Source organism: Myripristis murdjan, chromosome 13, assembly GCF_902150065.1.
Source record: "Myripristis murdjan chromosome 13, fMyrMur1.1, whole genome shotgun sequence".
Lineage (NCBI taxonomy): Eukaryota > Metazoa > Chordata > Actinopteri > Holocentriformes > Holocentridae > Myripristis > Myripristis murdjan.
The window spans coordinates 36,030,059-36,051,773 of record NC_043992.1 but is presented as its reverse complement, the minus strand read 5'-3'; the positions used below and the strand labels follow the sequence as shown (position 1 = coordinate 36,051,773).

At 41.2% G+C, this 21,715-nt stretch overlaps 1 protein-coding gene across 1 annotated transcript in view; it reads left to right on the top strand.

Moving 5' to 3' along the window:
- The window catches only part of LOC115369596 (cell adhesion molecule 2-like), a 163,647-nt gene that overhangs the window by 132,431 nt on the left and 9,501 nt on the right, over positions 1-21,715 (top strand). The window contains exons 4-6 of the mRNA XM_030066216.1: positions 8,777-8,929; positions 11,561-11,698; positions 21,520-21,678. Coding sequence (XP_029922076.1) covers positions 8,777-8,929; positions 11,561-11,698; positions 21,520-21,678 — 450 coding nt within the window. The remainder of the gene's footprint in view (positions 1-8,776; positions 8,930-11,560; positions 11,699-21,519; positions 21,679-21,715) is intronic.

Below are 21,715 nucleotides of genomic sequence, written 5' to 3'. Positions count from 1 at the left end.
ACTCAGCAGAGGTTGCCCGGGCTAAGTGTGAGAACACTTCCCCTCCATCTCCTTTTAAACAGCCAGATGAAAAGCTTTATTGGCACAACTAATACAATACCCGCGAGGCCGTCAGGAGAAATGGGAGGCGTGGAACAACACAGCTTCATGCAAGGAAAAGGGCGGGACGCCTGGGAAGAAATCTCTTCTGTGCCAAATCACCGGTTAATTGCTTGGCAGAGGGCTGCGACTGTCCCTCTCCTTTTTTGCTGTGCCTTCTTGCAGGAGCCAGTGAAATATGTTAGATTCAGCCGTATGCTACCTTTCAGTCCAACAAGCGACTGCAGACCGGCTGAGCTGGAGGCAGCCTGTTCTCCCCCCGCTGATGAACAGCTCGTCATACAGTGTCGCCACAGAATAGATTAGATAAATATGTTGTGTCTTTACTCTGTTTCCACTGTCTCCAGACTCTGTGTGTAAATATTGTTGGAGGTGTGTTGAACAAAAATATGTTCCTTTCTTCTCCTGCTGACTGGATGCATCTTTCCCTTGCCTAATGCTTGTCATCTCTGTGCTCCATTTCCTCTGTAGTTCACCTCTCTGCTTGCAATCCCCCGGGGTGTCAGTGACTGTATGACCATATGTCATTGTTTGATGTACATGCAAACTTCCACACTCCACCTTTACAAAGGAATTTGTCATCGTACATAGGTAATCCAGAGGAATTCAGTTTGATTTACGGCTTTTGCATGTGAATCTGAATACCCAACACATGCAAACAAATTACGGTGATAAAAACACACCTGCTGTTTCCTTCTTATATTAGACAAAAAGCTCTGTGAGACATTTTTTTTTAAACAATTCTACACCCCCACTTTCCCTCTAGCATAGTATTAAAGATAAGGGCATTTGTCTGGATGTGTTTTGAGTTTGATATAAAACTGTATGGGATGAAAAGAGTATTAAAATGACCTCTTAAATCCTTGCAACAGCTATAGTGAAGAAAAGAGAGAAATATCTTTTTTCAAATAAAAAAATAATAAAATAAAACTTAAAAAAAAAAAAAAAAATCTGTAGCTCCGTATTATATCAATTCTGTTTGACAGCTGCTGGGTGAAGTAAGACAAAATCTGATCTTTGCCCTGACTATAATTTGTTCCATTTTAATTCAGGTCTGTCAAATGAGAATATGAAAAAAGTCCCAAAGAGTAGCAATTACAGCCTAGGAGAGAAGGGATTTGTGTGCTCTTCCAGAATTTCAAAGACATTGAACACACCACAGCTGCACTTTGGTGTTTGAACAGTTGTACAATTAAGAGAAGAAAGTCCACTTGTCAAACAATCATATATATATATATAAAAAAAACAACAACAACAATAACTGTGTGCCAAATAAAGACAAGATTGTCATAATTAACTTTGATTTCATTTGAATCTACACCAAAGTGCTTTGATCGGGAGCTATTTCTACAGGTTGGACATAATCCTGGCAATGCATCCTACAAGTTGCGACCTACAATTTGTCTACACAGCAATGTCACTGCTTGTCACAGACGCAGAGGGAGGATAAGGGATGTGGCGGGTGGGAGGGAAATGGTGGGGAGACGACAGCTCAATAGTTTAATGTATCATTGGCGAGCCTGTAAATGATAGCAAAGACCTTTTTTTTTTTTTTTTTTTTTCTCATCTCCTCCCGTAAGAGGCTCAGTCAAACCTTGTGGAGCTCGAAGAGAGTGTTAACCTTGCTGGAATCCCAAAGCTGATCCATATGGGTTGGACTGTCTCTGCACATTTGTCTAAAGCTGAACACAGCTCTCCTCTTATATCATGCCAACTGGCTCCCTGGCACACTCCTCCTCATCCATTATGTATATCTGAGTCTTGGTTGATTGTTGCCACCTCAGAGGCTTTAGACTACACTATGGCAGAGGCCAGGCAGTCCAGCATGCAGATTCCTCCGCACTCCCACGGCAGAGCTGAGAGGACAGAGATAGATTGCTTTAATAGCCAGGCCAACACATCATTCATACATTAGGCCAATTAGCTGCGACTGTTGAAGGGAGAGACTCTGTGGTGGGCTGCCACTAGGAAGAAATCGATGTGGACCATATGTCTTTTGTAGAATTATCCCTTTTATATGTTGCTGGGGTTATGAATTATTATTACTGAACAGGACAAATGAGAACAGAGCTGTCCTTTGCTGTCTTCATTATGATTTACTTCCCTTTTGGCTTCTGTGGGAAAAGGATAAAACCTAAGTAGTGATGTTGTAGAGAATGATAATGAGATTCCTGGAGGCAGGCAGAATGGAGGCAGAATCTTTTGTCAGATACGGTGAATATGAATAATTCAGTTAATGGGAAGCCATTGTGTATTGCATGTCAAAGGTAGATAATAACAAATTGCTCATTTGATCTATATGGTCTCAGTAGGGGTAGGCAACAAGCATCTATATGCTGTGGCAAATTCTACATCACTTTATGTTATTTCTTTCCCATCTCCCAAATGTTTATGGTTCATCATTCATGACATTTAATTGGGGCATTCAGCATGGATCATAAAGGTCACAAAGCAAAATTGATCTTAATTGGCTTGTAGTAATCAAAACGCTGTTATGTGCTAAATGAATGCTCTGATGTGAGCATTAAAACATTCATTAGCTTGAGAGAATGAAGGATAATTACCAAGGATGCAATTACCACAGTGAGCGCCAATGAAAGCACATTTAAACCACCATTCTAGTAAACACACAACATTTGAAGGTTAGTGTGTTGCAAGCGATTGCAATGGACACTTCCCTTGCCACACACACACACACACACACACACACACACACACACACAGACACACACAGACACACACACTCTATCACATTTATCTGTCTGCACTATATGGACAAAAGTATTGGACCACACCTCTTAATCATTGAATTCAGGTGTTTCATTCAGTGCCATTGTACAGATGTATAAAATCAAGCACCTAGCCATACAGTCTGTCTTTACAAACATTTATGAAAGAATAATAGTAATATAATAGTAATGTAATAGGATGCTACAAGTCAGTTTGAGAAATTTCTTCCCGCCTAGATATTCCACCATCAGCTGGAAGTGGGATTATTGCAAAGTGGAAGCGTTTAGGAACCACAGCGACTCAGCCACCAGGGGGCAGCACCACGTAAAGTTACAGAGCGGGGTCGCCGAGGCTCATAGTGCGTAAAAGTGGCCAACGCTCTGCCGCCTCAGTACCTGCAGAGCTCCAAACCTCCTCTGGCATCAACATCAGCACAGAAACTGAGCACCAGGAGCTTCATGACGTGGGTTTCCATGGCCGAGCAGCCGCATGCAGGCCTTACATCACCAAGCACAATGCCAAGTATTGGATGGAGCGGTGTAAATCACGCCGCCACTGGACTCTGGAGTGTTGGAAACATGTTCTATGGAGCGACCAATCGCGCTTCTCAATGTAGCGGTCTGATGGACGAGTCTGGGTTTGGGGAACGCCAGGAGAACATTCCCTGCCTGACCGCATTGTGCCGACTGTAAAGTTTGCTGGAGGAGGGATAACGCCATGGGCTGGTGTTTCTGGGCTCGGCCTCGGCCCCTCAGTACCAATGAAGGGAAATCTTAACGCTTCAGCTCACCGAGACATTTTGGAGAATTCTCTGCTTCCAACTTTGTCGGACCAGTTTGGGGAAGGTCCTTTTCTGTCCCACCATGACTGAGCCCCAGTGCACAAAGCAAGCTCCATGGTTGGATGAGTTTGGTGTGGAAGAACATGACCGGCCCGCACAGAGCCCCGACCTCGACCCCATCCAACACCTTTGGGATCATCTAGATCAGAGATTGTGAGCCAGGCCCCCTCATCCAACATCAGTGTCTGACCTCACAAATGTTCCTCTGGGTGATCGGGCAAAAATTCCCACAGATACTTTCCAAAATCTTGTAGAAAGCCTTCCCAGAGAGTGGAAGCTGTTCTAGCAGCAAAGGGGGGACCAACTCCATATTAATGCCTATGGATTTAGAATGGGATGTCAGAAAAACTCCTGCAGGCGTCGTGTGGAAGTGGCCAAATAGTTTTGTCCATGCAGTGTATCTATAATTTCATCATTAATTTGAAATTGATGTGAAGTACCACATTCAGCTTTTGATTAAAAAAAAAAAAAAAAAAAAGTATGTGAAAGAGTGAAGCATAACACAAATTTGACTTTGCAAATTGTGTCAGAGGTGGCGCTTTCCCCACGCTGAATCAATGTGGTTCCCTTTGGAGGGCAGCGTCAAGTGCGGACTATCATTTTGCTACGACTCACCCCTTTATTTCTGATAAGGCAGAGTGTTTGAAGTGTTATGGCCTTAAGCAAAGAAAAGAGCTTCCATTGAAATAGACACTTTCCTCCTCAAGCTTCTCACTGGAAGTAGAGCCTCAAGTTTGTTCTCTTAAGTGTTCTGTTTACTTTTCAGTGACCAGCCTTCTTTCTGCTTGAGACAAAATGTATAAAGGGTCTCATGGTCACAGCTATGTCTGATGTCTTTCTTCACAGACTAATGGACTTTTAAGTGCACTGTGTTACCTTCAGCTGAATTTCACTGAAATGTGAATCTACCATTATGGCACTATACACTTCGCTGTTATTGCTGATGTGAAGTGGTGCTCTTATATACTGTGCTGAACACACGTTGGCACTCTTGGAGTGTAATTTGTCGTATTTAAATTCCTTTGATGGTTTGCCTTTGAGATGAACTGTATTTCTGGTCATTGCTGCTGGTGTTGAAGGCCATCACAAGATTCTTAGATCCTTTGTTTTACAGGGGCTAAATCAATGCTCTCTATTACACTGCAATAAGCAGCAATTTTAACCAGACGTTAGCGTGAATCTGTCATTTAGCATGGAATCTTAGAAATCTGTGAGATAATTTCACTTGCTCCCATTTCAGACCGAATTATATACAAAATTTCCTCGATCCAAGAGTCATTTTTGAAGACTTTATTTGCAAAACAGGTATATGCCATCCCTTTTTTTGGTTGGTTTATAGAAATTAATACAATTGCAGATATGTTTTCTTGCAAATGAACTTTTCTTTCTAGAAAAATCCAGAAACCATTAAAACTGCAGAGGAGACAATTAGAACTGTCTCACCTCTCTGTCCGAAATTTTCACTTGCTTAAAGAAGATTTTAGATTTTAAGGCCGGATCTGAAGCAGAATTACTTTTGAGGAGTAACATTCTTCTCAGTGTAGAATCAAACATATCTCTGTGTGCTGAAATTTGTGCAGGAGGAAAAAAAAAAAAAATCAGTCTCATTATTCACCACTTCAGGAGGGATGGTAGCCTAGCTGCTGGGTGAAATTTCTCCTTCCTCCCTTCCCTCCTTCAAGCACTAAAAATGAGTCCAATTTGAGTAGCATCTGCTCTGTAGGATCTCTGAGAGCGCAGGCAGGAACAATGGCCCTCTGGAACAAGGCCTTTTCCTTCTCTTAATTGCAGCCACATGTGTGGTGGGAAAGAGCCCCCTGCCTGCACCACTAGCCCTGGAATGCATCCAAAATCGCCCACACAGTCACTGAGCAAGCACAGCCAGCAGCAAACACACTCTAATTGCAAAGAGTGGAGCCCCTGGCTTGAGAAAGTGGGGGTGCGCCAGGACCCTGTGTTCTCACTGAAGGACAGCTACTGTTCTCACCACACAGTCCAGGGTTGGCTCAAAGTGGCTACAGGCCTCGCGAAAAATGGCTACATCAGAAGCTAAGCGGCGCAGATATGACATATTTTGGCTGAGCCGCGGTGAGCCCATCAGCCTGTGTCCAAGGCTAATAGATGGATGTAAAATGTCCTTTTCTATCTGGACTGTCAGGAAATACTTCATAGTCGTGGATTAGGAAAATCAGTTAACGTCTGTCTGCTGCTCAGTGAAGTGCAGACGTGAATGCCGTGTGATAAGTACACATCCAGATTTTCTGCTTCTGGTCCTTAGCTCTGAGGACAGAGATAGCTATCACGCTGGCTGCCAGCTCTCCTCGTGCACTCTGGAATAGTACATCACGCTGTAATAAAGCATTACACAGCGGTTTCACATGTCGAAATTGATCGTGAACACGGAACATCTGGGTGACTTTTAACGGCTTTGACCCAGACTGCAAAGTTTGGCTGAAATAAACAGTTTGGCTCTTGGGGGACTTCAGTATAGCCGTACGCTGACGCGGTCCGCGGTGCGAAGGAGTGTCAGGAAAACAAGCCAAACATTATTTTGCATCAATGGGCAGTGGCGACACTATCCCCTGTCCTGGGGGGGGAAGATGGGGTGTCAGTTTTACTGATCTGAGACAGCCTTGGTAAGGCCTCCATCAGAAGAGATGTACTGCGCATTAAGCTGCCATGCTGCAAGGCTGTAGCACACACAAGGTCAGGGTGCAGATTTATGCTGCCTTCTAAGCAGAATGAACAGCACAGGAGCTATCTAGGGTTTGGGGGAAATGAACCTTTTCATCACATTGATTTCCTAAAGCACCTGGAAAAGAGCTTTGTCAGCCTTTGGCATTTGGGTCTGATTGTGACAGATCTGCCCACGATCTGGGCTTCTGGCCTGGATTGAATTCTGGAAGTATAGTTCCATGGCCATATGCTGTTTGAGTAATAGATAACACTTGTCTTTGGGTTATTCAAACCTTTATACGTCTCATCCTATCAATCTGTCATTGGCCCATGTGCTGCATGACGCCAGCAGCTATCTAACAAAAAAATGCATCTTCCTATTCCATCTTTTCTCTTTCAAGCAGATTTCTCACTTGGATTCAAATTACCCTCCCGCATCAGTATTTTGGGCTTCCGTTATATGGATGTGATTTAGTAGCGGTACTGTAAAATATTATGGATTTCACCTGAAGTTAGTTGTGCTTTATACGGTCCATGCCTTAGTATATAATTGACGGATCGCAGCTCATCTTGGAGGTTGCTTCAGGAACAGGGGGTAGGGAGTATAAAAGCGACGCTCTGCCCTGTTTCTCCCCCGCTTTTCTCTATGTGTCAGAAAGATAGAGGGATATGTGCTATCTTGGGATATGTCATCTTGTCCAGAGCTTTGATCCTCCTAGTCTCTCCTTCATATCTTTTGAGTTCCTGTATGGTGTTTGCTTAGACCCCATCACCTCTCAAATGCATCCATCCACCAAAGGGTTGGCTGCTCTCTGCCAGAGCCTCTGGGCATTTCGAAGCTCTGCAGCAAGGATGCTTAACTACAAAGAACATCCAGGCAGCTTTGTTTTAGGATGCGGTTTGCAACACTAAGACAATCAAATGTTTGTATTAAGCCCCATAGCACATAATAAGCCGGCTCTTTGAAGGCAGAGCTTGTTATCAAATTTTAATTCTAGCTTGAAAGATTGTTTTTATTGCCTTTATTCTTCATTCTTGGATAATAAAGAGTTCCTAATAAGAAATTTCTTAAGGCCATCAATATCTTTAAAGTCCATCTTTTTTTTTTTTTTTTTTTTTTTCTTATTTGTGTGATTATGTGATAATGATCATCAGATGGTATTATGTAATTGAAGCTGAAGAAGAGCATTGCTGATAATGACCCATGTCTGTGTGAATCTAATAACCGTTTCAGCCAATCTAATTTAATTGTGTTTCGCATGTCTTCTGTGCATGTTTATCACTGAAATCAGATGTGAATGGAGGCAGTGATTAATGATTTTCATAGAGATGTCTTGAGCGTCTTTATCTGATAGGTCGCCACTTTACATTGACCACATTGATTAAATCCTAATCAAGGCCTATTTCTGCTGCACTTTGCCAAATTTGCCCTGTGTAATAGAATCCAATAGAGTTCAAATTACTTGAGATGAAAGAGTGTCCAGGGAGAGAGCTGGGCGAGCCTATAGGGAGTAAAGATTAAGAACGTGTAATTTATTCAATGAAGAGCTCTTTCTTCTCTCCCTGTGGTTGGCTGCTGGTAGGAGCAGGTGCTTCTGAATTGGGAATTGTATAAGAGATGACAGGTTCGAGATGACCTTTTTCAGCTTAGCTGTGTGGTTCTCCTAGGTGGATAAGGGTTTAGTCACACCTGAATGAGCATTTCAGTGGTGAAAGTGTCCAATATCTAAAGAAATCACATAAAGAAATGAAAAACTGTGCAGGAAGGTCATCTGCTGCCGCTGGTGATCATCATTATTAAAAGTAGCCGTGCTGGAGTAGTAGCTTTTATTACCGTCACTACTATTGTTGTTATACCTTTAATCTATAGTCCAAAGCCATGTTAGCGCTACTATTAATAATGTTTTCTTTTGCACTGTAACTATTGGGTAAGTGGTTTTGTTCGAGGCCACGATCCGTTTTGTGATATCGGTGTTCAGAGTTAGGGGTGATGCAGACAGTGCTGCATGTGTTAAAGCGACTGTAAATCAATAGCTGCAGTGTAAGCGATTGCCTAAATAATCTAGGACCATAAGCGTATTCTACTGTCATGCTTGAATGCATTCTGTTGACGCATTCGAAGTCGCTGTGCATAAGAGCATCACGCTAGAATGCAAATGTAATGTAAATGTAAATATTTCAAGCCATTTGCTAGTTGATGTTGGCAGCGCCAGACAACTATGTGAAGTGGCGGCCCATGTTCTCGCACAGGTCACATACAAATGGTATTTTCAGAAGTCCATTTCCCCACCTGATATTTTTTTTGCTCAAAAGTGCCAGCTCCCTGACATGGGTGGTAATTTCTCCGGCCATGAACTGGACTGAAATGACTTGTTGTAATCAGCTGATGAGGATGGTTACTGTGTGTGTGTCCTCCTTCTTTCCCCAAAGCACTGCGGGACCACAGGATCGAGCTGGTGCGGGCCTCGTGGCAGGAGCTTACCATCAGCATCAGCGAAGTCACCCTGTCAGACGAGGGCCAGTACACCTGCTCACTCTTCACCATGCCTGTCAAGACCACCAAGGCCTTTCTCACTGTTCTGGGTGAGTTCATCCATCTTGGCCTAGTCTCCACAGGCCAATTACTTGTAGCTAATTCTTCAACTTCTGACAGCATTTAAACTTTAAAGAATACCTTCACATTTTGGATTGGAAGCTTGTTGTTTTTCATAGCCCAGCACTTGTCACAATGTACTGCAGGAAAATAAAGTTTCCGTGTTATGTTTGACCCTTGCCTGCTGCAGTAAAGGATAAAGATAATGCTAGCGGCAGCCTTGCAAGATAGCAGCGGTGCCATGTCTCCGACTACAAACAGCAGCGAGTGGCTGCTCAGAGAGTTTCCAGAAGTTGCCGTATTTTAATATGAATGGCGGCATTGAGTTTATTTACATGCAAAGCGGGGATTTGAGGGAGTGAAACACTGATAAAATTGAGGCCATAATTACACAGTACTAGGGAATAGCATGTGTGCACATGTGTCTAAATACTTTATAATGTCCCTGTTGCTGTATTTGGGTTCATTTATTAGTGCCTGTGCTGCACCAGTGGAGAGGAAAGGGAAAGGGAGAGCTGGTGCTCTCGCCGCTCTCATTTACTCGCCCCAGCCCCCAGTTGACTGGTCAGTGGCTGTCCAGCAGTAATGGGTCAATTTACACAGCAGTCATTCATTTGGGTGATACTTTAACCATCTGAGACCCATGACCACAGAGAAGGTTTTTTTTTTCTTAGTCCTAGATGTTTTATTGAACATCATTTTTTGTATTATTTCTTTTAAAAATATTTAAAGATTGCTACTTTTTCTTGTTTTACTGTAAATAAAAATAATTCTAACCTTAACTAAAAAAAAAAAAAAAAAAAAATCCAGTAGTGTTTGTGGTTAGATTGCACTACACTGTCTAATTTGTTCACTCCCTTAAAGGGATACTTCACCCAAAAACTATACACACTGTTTTGTGTCATTTACACACCCTTAGTTGTCTTCAGTGTCTGATGAAAAAAAGTTAAGGTAATCTTGCATGAGGTATTTCCTGAACTTTGTTCATCTGGAATTATTTTAATGAAAGCAGATGGTTTAGGACATGCTGAACATAAAAAATCAAGAGTCAAGGCTTGAATTGCACAGCAGGAAAGTAGTGTGAAAATATAGTATAGTATTTTTTGAGAAGTGAAATCCAGGATTTCCCTGCTTTGTCTCCCTGTCCTGTGGTAGATAGATAGATAGATAGATAGATAGATAGATAGATAGATAGATAGATAGATAGATAGATAGATAGATAGATAGATAGATAGATATACATTATTGATCCCAACCAGGGAAATTCTGGTGAACACTGGTCACCATCAGCTCATCAGTAAACCAATCCCATCCTCATAAAAATGGCATCTTTAGAGCAGATAATTTGACTGATTGTAACTTTTGCAGTGAAGTTGGCAATAACATTGTGTGTGATTCCAATATATGAGTCAGTTTGGCCAAAAATAGCTCCTTGTAATTAACTATGCAGTAGCACGTAGGAAACCAACAGTCAAATTTTTTAACTGTGGCAAAGGAGGACATCTCAAACCACGGTAATACTGACAGTTGTTGTGTAACCTTATACCATAATCTATTTGATTACATAACTGTCTATAACTTGAAAAGTTCAGGATTAGAAAAGAAATCCTGTCATGTTTTGCATCAGAAGTTGTGTTATGGTACAAGCTCCACTGGTACTTTCAGTTGAGATGCTCAGCTACCGACTGCATCAGGATGGTTTATTCTCAGGTGCGAGACAAGAGCCTTTCTGTCAAGACAGTGAGAAACTGCCAGAGTAATGCTCCTCTAATTAAAGGTGTAAATTTTTAGTTTCTGTGTCTTGGCTCTGTTGCCTTTTGAAATAGTTGTGCCAATAGCTGTGGAATAAAATGTCAGTGTTGGGAAAACGACAACGGCATACTGTCATGTTATATTGATCTTTGCATATATTCTTTTTTGAAAATTATTACCTTATTATTATTAAAAAAAGGTTTAATATATTCTTGCCAATATGATCTCTTTATTTATTGGTTTTAATTGTGATTGTTTCTGACTGTCAGTTCTTTTTGCTCTACCCTTGGTTGGCTTGACACAGATCAAGCTGACACTGTTGATGATAGAAGAAGCAGGCATGAGTATCATGATGCTGAATTGACTACAAGAAATACTAATCAATGATTATTATTGTTATTATTATTATTTTTTTGTTTGTTTATTTTTGCCAGCCTTCATGATGAAGCAAATGTACATAATTGCGTGCCACCCAGACAACATAATTCATTCCACAATAGCTGATTATGCCACATGCAGGGAAAAATGGAGCTGCATGTGCTGCAGGTCGAGCTGATTGCTTAGCTATACATCGAAGCAATCATGGAAGTAGTCACGGAATTAATTTTAATAATAATGTTTATGTTGATTAAAATATTATTGTTTTTGAGGAGACTGTGTGCAAAATGTGCAGGAATCCTAACTAAGATTCCTGATTTTGACAACATACCTCAGAATCAAATGTGATCTGTAATGCTTCTGGTGCCACACAATACATTGTCATGCTGTGTGTCATCCACCTATGCCACGCTAAGCTTTACCCACACCCCTGTACTCACAATGTAGCGTATAAATTAACAGTGTTTAATTAACATTTCCTTGGGAAACAGGAGTGCCAGAACGACCTGAGATCACAGGATTCACCAAGCCTGCCTTGGAGGGGGACATGATCACCCTTACATGCACTTCATCTGGCAGCAAACCTGCTGCCAACATCCGGTGGTTCAGAAATGACAAGGAGGTCCAAGGTAAGCATGTCGCATGGATTTCACAGCCAGTAATGTGTCCTCAGCTACCAGTGCAACCCTTTTGGAAACATTATCACTTTGGAGTCACTCTGTCGCTGCACTCTTTTGTGGAAATGTTCATGCATTGTCTCACTGGTCAGGGTTTAGCGTTGCCGTGGACGCCCTGGCTCACAGCCAGCATTTACACTGTCGTTGGAGCGTGGCCAAGTGTTGCTGCACTGTGGCTGAGCCAGTCACATTTCACTACCTGGCCAAAGCCAGGACAAATAGGAGCATCTACTATTGATTCTAAATATAATGTTTAAGGTACATCACCAAAGCATTCTGAATAGCATTCTGCCTTCAGTGTTATTGGCTCTAAATTATTAAACCCTGATGTTCTCACCAGACTAATCAATAGAAACGCAAATCAACCACACCATGTCAGAGGTGATTACCAAATCCAAGAATGCCAAATCAATACTTGTGTCCTTGTGGAGAGTGTTCCTCCCAAATTGCCTTGGACAGACTGAGCTTCTCAAGAGCATGAGCACACATCACACATTTTTACAGCCTGAGATCGACTGCTTGATGTTGGGCGATCAATTAATACACACAGGTCTTTCCCCGCTGGCTCAACAGGTTCTGTACTGTAGACTGTAATGCACTTTGGATGTGATACGTTGTTTTTGCAATGAATTTCTCAGCTTCCCATTCATTATCGTCAGCCAAGTCACTATTCTTGGTTGGCAAGTAAACCCCCGTCCTCATTGTTCCTTCTTTTGTAATCGTCCCTCGGCCGTTGGATAGTATGTCAAACACATCGCGGTGGACAGGAGAACGCACTAAATCGTTTTCTGGTGTCCGCCATGACCCGACAGCTTGCTGCAGCCAGTCTGAACAATCCTGATAGAAACAAAGTATTAGGAAGCAGATGGTGAAGTATAATGGGTGCTGATCACACTTAATCAGCGGAAGTGCCACGGCAGCACACACGTTCCTCCAGTTTTGTGTGGTTTCATAAACAATGTGCCTTACAAGCTTTAAATGTCCGCCTCTTCACAAAATGTCTAAAATTGCCTCATGCTTTTATAGTCTCTGTCACCCTCTTGTTCTTGCATAAACACAAAAAACAAATACAATATAGGGGGGAAAAAATGCTTTTCCTCAATTGGTGGCTAAGCTGTGTGTAACTCTTTAATGTAATCGAGTCTGCTGAGGAGACATAGTTTGACAGTTGCTCTTTATTGAAGATTTGCACCAGAGAGCTTTTTCTTGGTGGTTCTGTCTGTGTCTGCCCAACATGGCATTATGATTGATGGGAGAGCGGCTGGGATATGAAGTTTTCTTGTTGAAATGACATGCACGTAGATTCCTGAAAGGCCAGTGGTGAGCTGGCACTGCATCACAACCAGGCTTGCTGTCCATCTCAAGAGGCGCCGAGAATGATCTCTTTCTTGCTCACACTCTTCATGCCGTGAGATCTGTTTTAAACGAAAATAGCCCCGCTCGAAAGCCGCGGAGTCGCATGCATGGTTACACAGACCAAATGGCAAAATTTAAGCTTAGGGATTTCACGGTGTGTCACCTTTTTTTGTCCGGTCTGCGTCGAATCCGGTGCTCTGTGGTGGAATTGTTTATTTATTTATTTATTTATTTATTTATTTTATTCAATTTATAAAGGGCAGTGTGCACTTTCATTAGCTATTCAAAAGAATAAAAAGATGAGTGCACCAGATTTAGCAAGAAAGCTCATTTCCATCTGTAGTCCTTACAAATAACATTTAAAACGATTGACACAGTAAAACAAACATTAAAACAAACAGAACTGCACCTATCACATACCAATACACACAATATAAGCACTACAAGCAGGCACGTGTGTGTGTTCTGCATGCTATATGGCCGATGTCACAGACCACACGATGCCATACACACATAAATAAACAACCTAAACATTCCTAATGTAAAGTGCAGTGTAAAAAAATGCCAGTTAGGTAGTAGAAATTATTATTGCATACTTCAAGTGCCAATGTAGAATACTGTAAACCTGTTAGCATTATAATGTAAAGTGCCATTGCAGAATATTAAAGTCATGAAGTTATTGATATCATCAGATGTGATTGCAGATATTTTAAATACCAACCATGGTAGTTCAGAACTACAGAGTTACAATGAGGAAATACCAACAATGGTAATAGACAAATACAAGATGGTTCTTGTAAGGCAGATTTAGCCTATAGATTAAAATTCACTGCCTTCATCCCATCAAAAAAAGGGACGGAATCACCCCACTGCTGTTTAAATTGTTAATACTTCTGTTTAAATTGTTCATATTTCTATTATTTATTTATTTTTTTATAATCCTTGTTTATAGTGTTTATATTGCTTACTGCTATTTATCATGTGTATACTGTATATTTCTTCTAAATTTGCACATTGACCTACCTCTATGCACATTTTATACACCCATGCACACAGTTTTTTCTGTTTTTTTTTTTTTGTTGCACATTGCTTTTTGCACACTGGGTTGTACTTAGATCTTAATCTGTTGTACTCAGATCTTATTCTGTTTTACTTAGATCTCATTCTTTATTTTTTTTAAATCTTTTTTATTGATTTATTTAATCTGTAACTGTGGATACTGCTGAAAAACTGCGAATTTCCTGCGGGATGAATAAAGTATCTATCTATCTATCTATCTCTAAAACAAAAGACTGATACAATCCATGTAAATGTGATGCGTGAAACGGCACTGACATTGTTGCTGAATTGCCTGTCTCTGGTGAGGGTGGAAGATGTGAGGTGGATTAAAGATCACGGTCTGCCCCAAACTGGCGTCATGTACCCGAACATGCCTTTATTAGTTTTACTTGCATATGGTGGGTTTTATTAAGCCGCTTGGGCAAACACACCCACTGTTAAGCATCTTCAAGTCAAAGGGAGACGGGGAACATAGGAGAGACTGGGGGGCTTTACTTAAAAACTTCATTTCCATGTCAAAGTGTCAAAGAGGAGGAATGTCAATCAGCGCGCGGGATCTAAGCCTTTTGTAGATCGGGCATAAAAGCCTTCTTTCGTGAACATGTGCTGGGAGCGGCGTGCTTTGCCATTGGTACTTCACTGGTAGATCATTGCCACCAGTGTCTGCTGTCAGTCAAAACTATCCCCGGTGGGAGACGAGCCTACAAAGCTCTACGACGACAGCAGGTGTAATAGCAGAAACATGTCATATTTATTTCATGCTCTGATGATTTGTTTTTCAACAATTTATATTAGACGCACCCAGCATTACAAAACAGAAAACGCAACTGCCACCCAATGTCAAATAATTTGTTTGCAGAGTATAGAGCCATACAAATTACTTGTGTCACTGAATGACAGCTAAGCTTCAAATTGTAATCTATTGAGAGAAAAAATCCACCCACTGGCACTTCTATGCATACATAAAGTATATATTCCCGTCCCGCGTTGACACATACACGCACACAGACATGATGACACAGGCTAGATCAACCAGACGACAAATCACAGGAGTTTGAAGATTAATCTGTTGTTTTTCCAAGGTGCACACAAACTTTGTGCACAGAGGATATCAAAAAAAAAAAATTGCATGGCGACACTATGATACTGCTCACCACAAGCTGCGTTTGTATCTCAAAGCTAACACATGCTAACAAATGCATGAGTTACAGTGAGCAATGCTAAACCCCTCATCAAATAGAGCCGATTTTTCCTTTTTTTTTTTTTTTTTTTTTTTTGTCTCCACTGCACTATATGCCTTGCATTTTTCTTGCAGCATTTTTAAGGCTCTCCACTGGGTTTTAAGGGGCTGTTGCCAATTTATTTATTATTCCAAATTAGCCTATGATCCTGATAGGATGCAAACTGCTACTTCTCTGTGGAAAAGAGTCGGCAGCACTGGCCATAGCTGGGTTTTGTGCTCAAACATAAGAAAAAAAGCACCGTGGTAAAGGCCAAACAATGTTAAAGAAAAGGGTGTAAAAATGAAAGTTATGATAATAGGCTGGTGGAATTGTAGAAGCAGTATTATTAGTATTAGTATTATTATGTATTACACTTTCCAGCCATTTGTAGAACACGCCGTGTATCTGCTGGTGTCAATATCTGTGTCAATATCTTTTCACAATAGTCGCACATATCTTGTGAAAAGTTAGATTTGTATTATATCTAGGCGTGGCCGGCTGCATTACCTATCACTGTGTGTGAGCCACAGTCACACCAAAACTACTTCAGCTGAGCTAAAATCAAATAAAGCAAGTTTGCTTGAGGTGAGGCATCTAAAACAATTTGGTTAAGGTTAAGATAAGGTTTTGGTCATGGATGAAAAATGCTGAATTAGACTTTTTTTTTCACCTGCGAAAACTTTTTTTGGGGGACTTAAGCGCAGGCTGCCAGAGTTAAAGGCAAGTTCTGTAAGAGAAGTGCCAACTGTTTCCTCCCATTCCTGTTTCACTTGATTCGCCTCACTTCATACACAAAAACTTGATGTGTGAACATTTTGCTGCTGTGCATCGCTTGCAGAAAAATAAAAACATTGAATCTGTGCCCTCGTAGCTTGTGTGCAAATCTGATGCCTTCAGAGCGAGCCCCCTGCTTGCCTAAGACTGAATCCCGCCAGGACTCTTTCTGCGGTGTCCCTTTTCCTCTCTCTGTTTCTTCACTGTCCAACTGTCAAAGTAAATAATAATACTAAAAACACGCTCCCCACTGGTCATTAAAGTTGTGGGATATCGTGGAATTTGAGGAGGTGCACTGCAAACAGGGGAAGTCAGAGACGTTGCCAAATTCTCCGGGGAAGCCTGGAAATATCACAGTATTACACAAATAGGTCACATCACAGCAATAGATCAGAGTGTACTGTAGAATGTACTTTTTCACACACATTTATTGCCTTAGATGGGGGGTTTTGAGCTGTTTTTAGATGCTGTACGCTCATATCACCAGAGCAAGTTTAACTGCAGCACAAACTAAGGATGTGACCGAATACAACTGCATTATATGGAATTAACAGTGTCTACTAATCTGAATGGCAGTCTCAGGGTTTTCTTGCCTTTGCACGGCTTCCGTTATATTTAAGCAATGTTTAAAATGGATGCAGCCAAATTCTTTTACATCCTAATTGAAAAAATAAATAAATAAATAAATAAAGCCGAAGACGCAGCAGCTGTGTAGGCTGCAGTTTGTCGGGCACCGCTGCCAGCTGCAGGCATCAGTGCAGCTGACACTCTGCACCCACAGGCGCAGATCTGTTTCCTTTCCCTATTCATTTAGCTTTGCTAAATCTGTAACAATTGGGCTATGTTAAATAAAAAAGAGATAATGTAACAGCTCATTACCTTCTTCTTACATACAGCCTCAGCCTAAGGCCCGCCACAATGTGAGTAATCATTGTAACCCCAATCCCACTGTCTAATGTAATCCACTGCCTCGTACTGGGCAATGGCGCCCTATGCAGAAGCCTTTAGCCCCCGTTTGAGGTATCAGCCCGAAGCTGCACTGTTATGTTTAAATGCTCAAACGGAGGAGAGAGAGAGAGAGAGAGAGAGAGAGAGAGAGAGAGATGTGAGATTTTTTTCTAGATTTTTTTGAATCAACGAGGAGAGGAGTTTGTTCTTTTTTGTCTGTAAACATTTAATTGTGATATTTTATGAACAGATGACTAATCAGAGCATTAGGATCTTGCAGGGCAATAGTGAACCGTGTAAGCTACCAGCTAAATTGTTTTTAATGTACTTGTTATTGTAATCCAGTCTAGAGGTTGTAAAAGCATGGATGAGTGTTTTGGCAGCGGAGAAGGAGAGGATGGGTCGGCACGTGGGCAGTGTTAAGGACACGGAAAAATGATGTTTTGGTCATTTTGGTGCTTGAAGGACAGTTTGGATTCAGAGCCATTTTATTAAAGACTTCCAATTAGACCGTTTGCATTTACAGCATTCAGTCTAAATACTGTTGCATGGTTTTTGTGGAAACTGGTCTGTTTACCCATTTCAACTTTTCAGCTCAACCTTCTTGATCATCACCCAAAGGCATTAAATTGAATTTAATACAATATGTAAAACTTATAATCAAATAGGTATGACTGTATAGGCCTTTTGAATTGCTTAATTCAGTAATAATCTGAGCAAAGAATTTCACATTGCCATTGTAAATACAGTGGGTATTGATCTCATGCTACAGTAATAAAGTAGCCCGTTATTGCAGTTTTTATGTCAAACGGGGCATGGATGCTGTGCACGTCTTTGTTTTGATTGCATTAGTCTATGATATCACATTTTCAGTCATATCTCAAAATTTTAGCTGTGATCTACAGCGACAACAGAAGTTGGAGGCCATTTGCTCCCAGCAGTGTCATCCTGGTTAAATTCCTCTCTCAGCCTCGCTGTGGGCTGGGACAGTGTAATTCGTTAATGCCTGTAACCCTGCTTTGGTGTTATCTGCTGAAAATAACATCCAATGTCATACAAGTAGACAATCAATCCTGTTACACCCTAAACAAATCTTGAATATTAATATTAAGAGCCATTTGTAAATATCTGATAGCATGCATTGAGTAAAGTGTTGTAATGTGTGGAAATATTCAAGATTTGCATTATCCAGGACCAGACTCGTTCAGATTAGAGAGATAATGAAATGGATTTGCCACCACACTCTGGAACTCAACCGTGGATCCACGAGCAGAGCACTTCTTCTTATTAACATGTTTTTGTCTCCGTGACCTCCGACTACCAACCACCACCAGCGTAATTACAAATGGTGTAAGCTTTTTCATTAAGGATAATTAAGGAAAAAGGAGGTCCGATGTAAGATGAAAATCCCCAACTAGTGCTAAATGAGGCAAAGCATTTCTCCTTTGAATGTAGGAAATGCTTATACTTAAAGAGGAATAAACGGAAATGTAACTGAGAAATTAGGCTAAAGAATGAAAGAAACCAAATGGATTCTTATGCATTATGGGTAACTATAAGTCAGCTGGAAAGAGACTGTAAATTGAGCAGGGCTGGAGATTCTGTCAATACGGTGGGTACATTTTCATGCGATAAAATAAATTTTCATGCATTTACACAATAAACAGAGGCTCATTCCAAGTCATTATGCAATTGCTGCCTCAAAGCTGGGCAGAGCTTGACCCAGTGGGCATACAGCATAATGATTAATCTGCGAGGAAGCCTTAATTCAGCCACAATTTACTTGACCAACCTCAGAACATTTATTAAACTATTACAGGCCTGTACTCGCATTTCTGGAAAAATGATAGGCCTTCCCTTTAAGTGAATCATGCACAAATTCCTGCTATTGAAGCTCCTTCTTGTACAACAGACACCAAGGTGATGATTACAGGAATTTCAAGCGCACCCTCCACCGCAGTTGCCTGAATGTGTATTTGCTTTCACAAAAAAGCCCCAAAAAAACAATCCTTTGCTCCTTGGAGTTCTGGTTCAAAGTAGATGCACCTCCTCCTGGGCACATTCACAGTCTTACGAAAGCTGCCTCTGCATGCTCTCTGGCAATGCTAGCAGCCACCTTGAAACCGAGTGACAGCTTCTCTCTGGCAGTATTGATGCTGCAGGCAACAAGAAGAATGAGAGGAATAGCTGGAGAGATTTGCGCTTGAAGCCACAGAGGCATTTCCTGTCTCCATTCTGTACTTCTGGGCAAAGTGCAAGGCCTTTGACTCCTGTGTGCCCCGCTTGTTTGAAACAAAAGGGTGTACACAATACTTGAAACTTGATACTTGATTCTTGATTTTTTTTTTTTCTCTCTTCTTTTTCAAATGTACCCATCGGTGATGTATTCACTGATGAACGTGTGATGCCTCCAAGACCAGGTGGGGTCTCAAAGGGCAGCAGAAATATTGATATTTTGATATGAAACTAAATACCATCTTGCAGTTTGGCTATTGTAATGTCAAGATATGGCATAAGTGTGGCATTTCCCTGGATTTAAAGGCTGCGTTACAGTAAAAGGAACAATTATCTGATGTTAACAGCCTGTTCTGTTATTTGCCCTACCTGGTCATCACGCTCCTAAAACTGGGCTCGATCCCGTCAAAATGCAGACAAAGAATTTCCCTACGTGGATCAATAAAGGTTAATCATATCTCTTGACCCTTATGTCCACATTACTAATGCCTGTTTATCAGAAATGTCAAAAAAGGTAACACTTTACAATAAGAGTACAACAATTAACGTTACTTAACGTTAGTTAACATTAGTTAATGCCGTAATGGTTAATTAACTGTTAGTTAATGATTATTATGGCATTTACTAATGTTAATAATATCTACAATAACCCTTAAATAACATATAAATTAATACCTTAGCATGAACAGCATTAGTACATGATCCTTAGACACATTAGTTAACGGTTAGTTAACTGTTACTTAATGTTTATTACTGCATTAACTAACGTTAATTGTTGTACTCTTATTGTAAAGTGTTACCGTCAAAAAGCACCAAATAGTCATCCTTACAGTATAAATTACAATATTGTCACAATATTGAGGTATTGTGTCAAAGATGTCATGACACTTTGTCCCACATTGCCCAGCCCTGATTGCAAATGGGATGCTAATGACAGAGTGTAAAAATGGCTGTGAAACACAGTATCTCATAGTGTTAGCACAAGTGCAAAACTTCCATGGAAAAGCCTGGTTCAGTGTTATCTTTCTCACATCTGAAAAAAAATCAGAGAGGATGAGTGGAATGCACCAAGAGGAACAAATCAGCCCAACTTTGAAGAACATATTCCCTAGCCCTGCATTGTCAGAAGTACATTATATTTAGTGTTATACCTCTGTGCAATAGTATTGCTAGCTGCAAAGTGTCCGTTGATGACATGAGGCGGATGAAATTATAGTTTGGCTTAGACAGATTGGTGATGTATACGTGCGTGCATTAGCAACAGAGTGGGAGTGAGTATGTAGATCTGCATTGACTGACTGAGGTTCCTATTAGACGGCACAAAGTCCAGGGAGGGGAGGATGTGATGGGAAAGGGCGGGTCAAGCAGAAACAGATATAATGAAAAGTGCATCTGTGCCTGTTGTCAGGTAATGCCTTTGTCTTTTTGTCTGGCTGAGATGCAGGAGCCTTGTAGAAACTGCAGCTGTTTCCAGAGAATAGTGGTGCTACCACTCAAGGCTTTGGCAGGAGATCAGCAGCAGAGCCGCGCTACAAAACAACAAAACAAGGTGTCAGATTGTAAGTTGAAGGACATCTCTCTAAATAGAGATGACATCACGGGGCAAGACAAACACAAAATACAAATCAAGAATCTGTCGCTGGGTAAAGGTTAAAAGTTTGGCCATGAAACTGACTAAGAAAGTGAGCAGAAATACACTTCAGAGCGAGGATAGGTGTGGCTAGAACTGTGGAAATCCACTCCACATAGCCAGGGGAGTGTGTGCCTGTTTGTGTTGACTGGAATATTTGAGAGATGGTCCTCTAGGAGCAAACACACCCAACCAACCGAGTCAAGGCTCATACTGCTCTCCTCTCACTGTTCTTTCTACTTTGACTTGACTTTCAAAGGCCAAGGCTTCTTTCCCTCAAAGGAGATGCAGAGAAGCAACAAAAAAAAAAAACAAAAAAACATTGCAGCTGTCTATTTCAAAATAGCATCTTGAAATAAAATTTCACGTTTCTAAGGTTTTACCTAAAATGTAAGTAGTAGTTTTCTGTTTTTCCGGCTTCTTGCATCGAATAAATTTATTCATGAAGTGTTTGTGCAAAAGCCTTAACTGTTCCACAATAGTAGTTAATAATTCACCAGCATACTGTACTTCTATTTAAGCACTGCATCTTTTCTGGCTCTCCGCAGGCGTTAAGGAGGTGAATGCCACAGGAAAATCATTCACAGTGAGGAGTAGCCTCCAGTTCCAGGTGGACAGACGGGATGATGGGGTCGCTTACACCTGCAGCGTGGAGCATGTGTCCCTGCCCAGCCCCTACATGACAACCGAGGTCCTAGAGGTCCACTGTGAGTGCAGCCGTACACACACCATAAAGCTGGATTA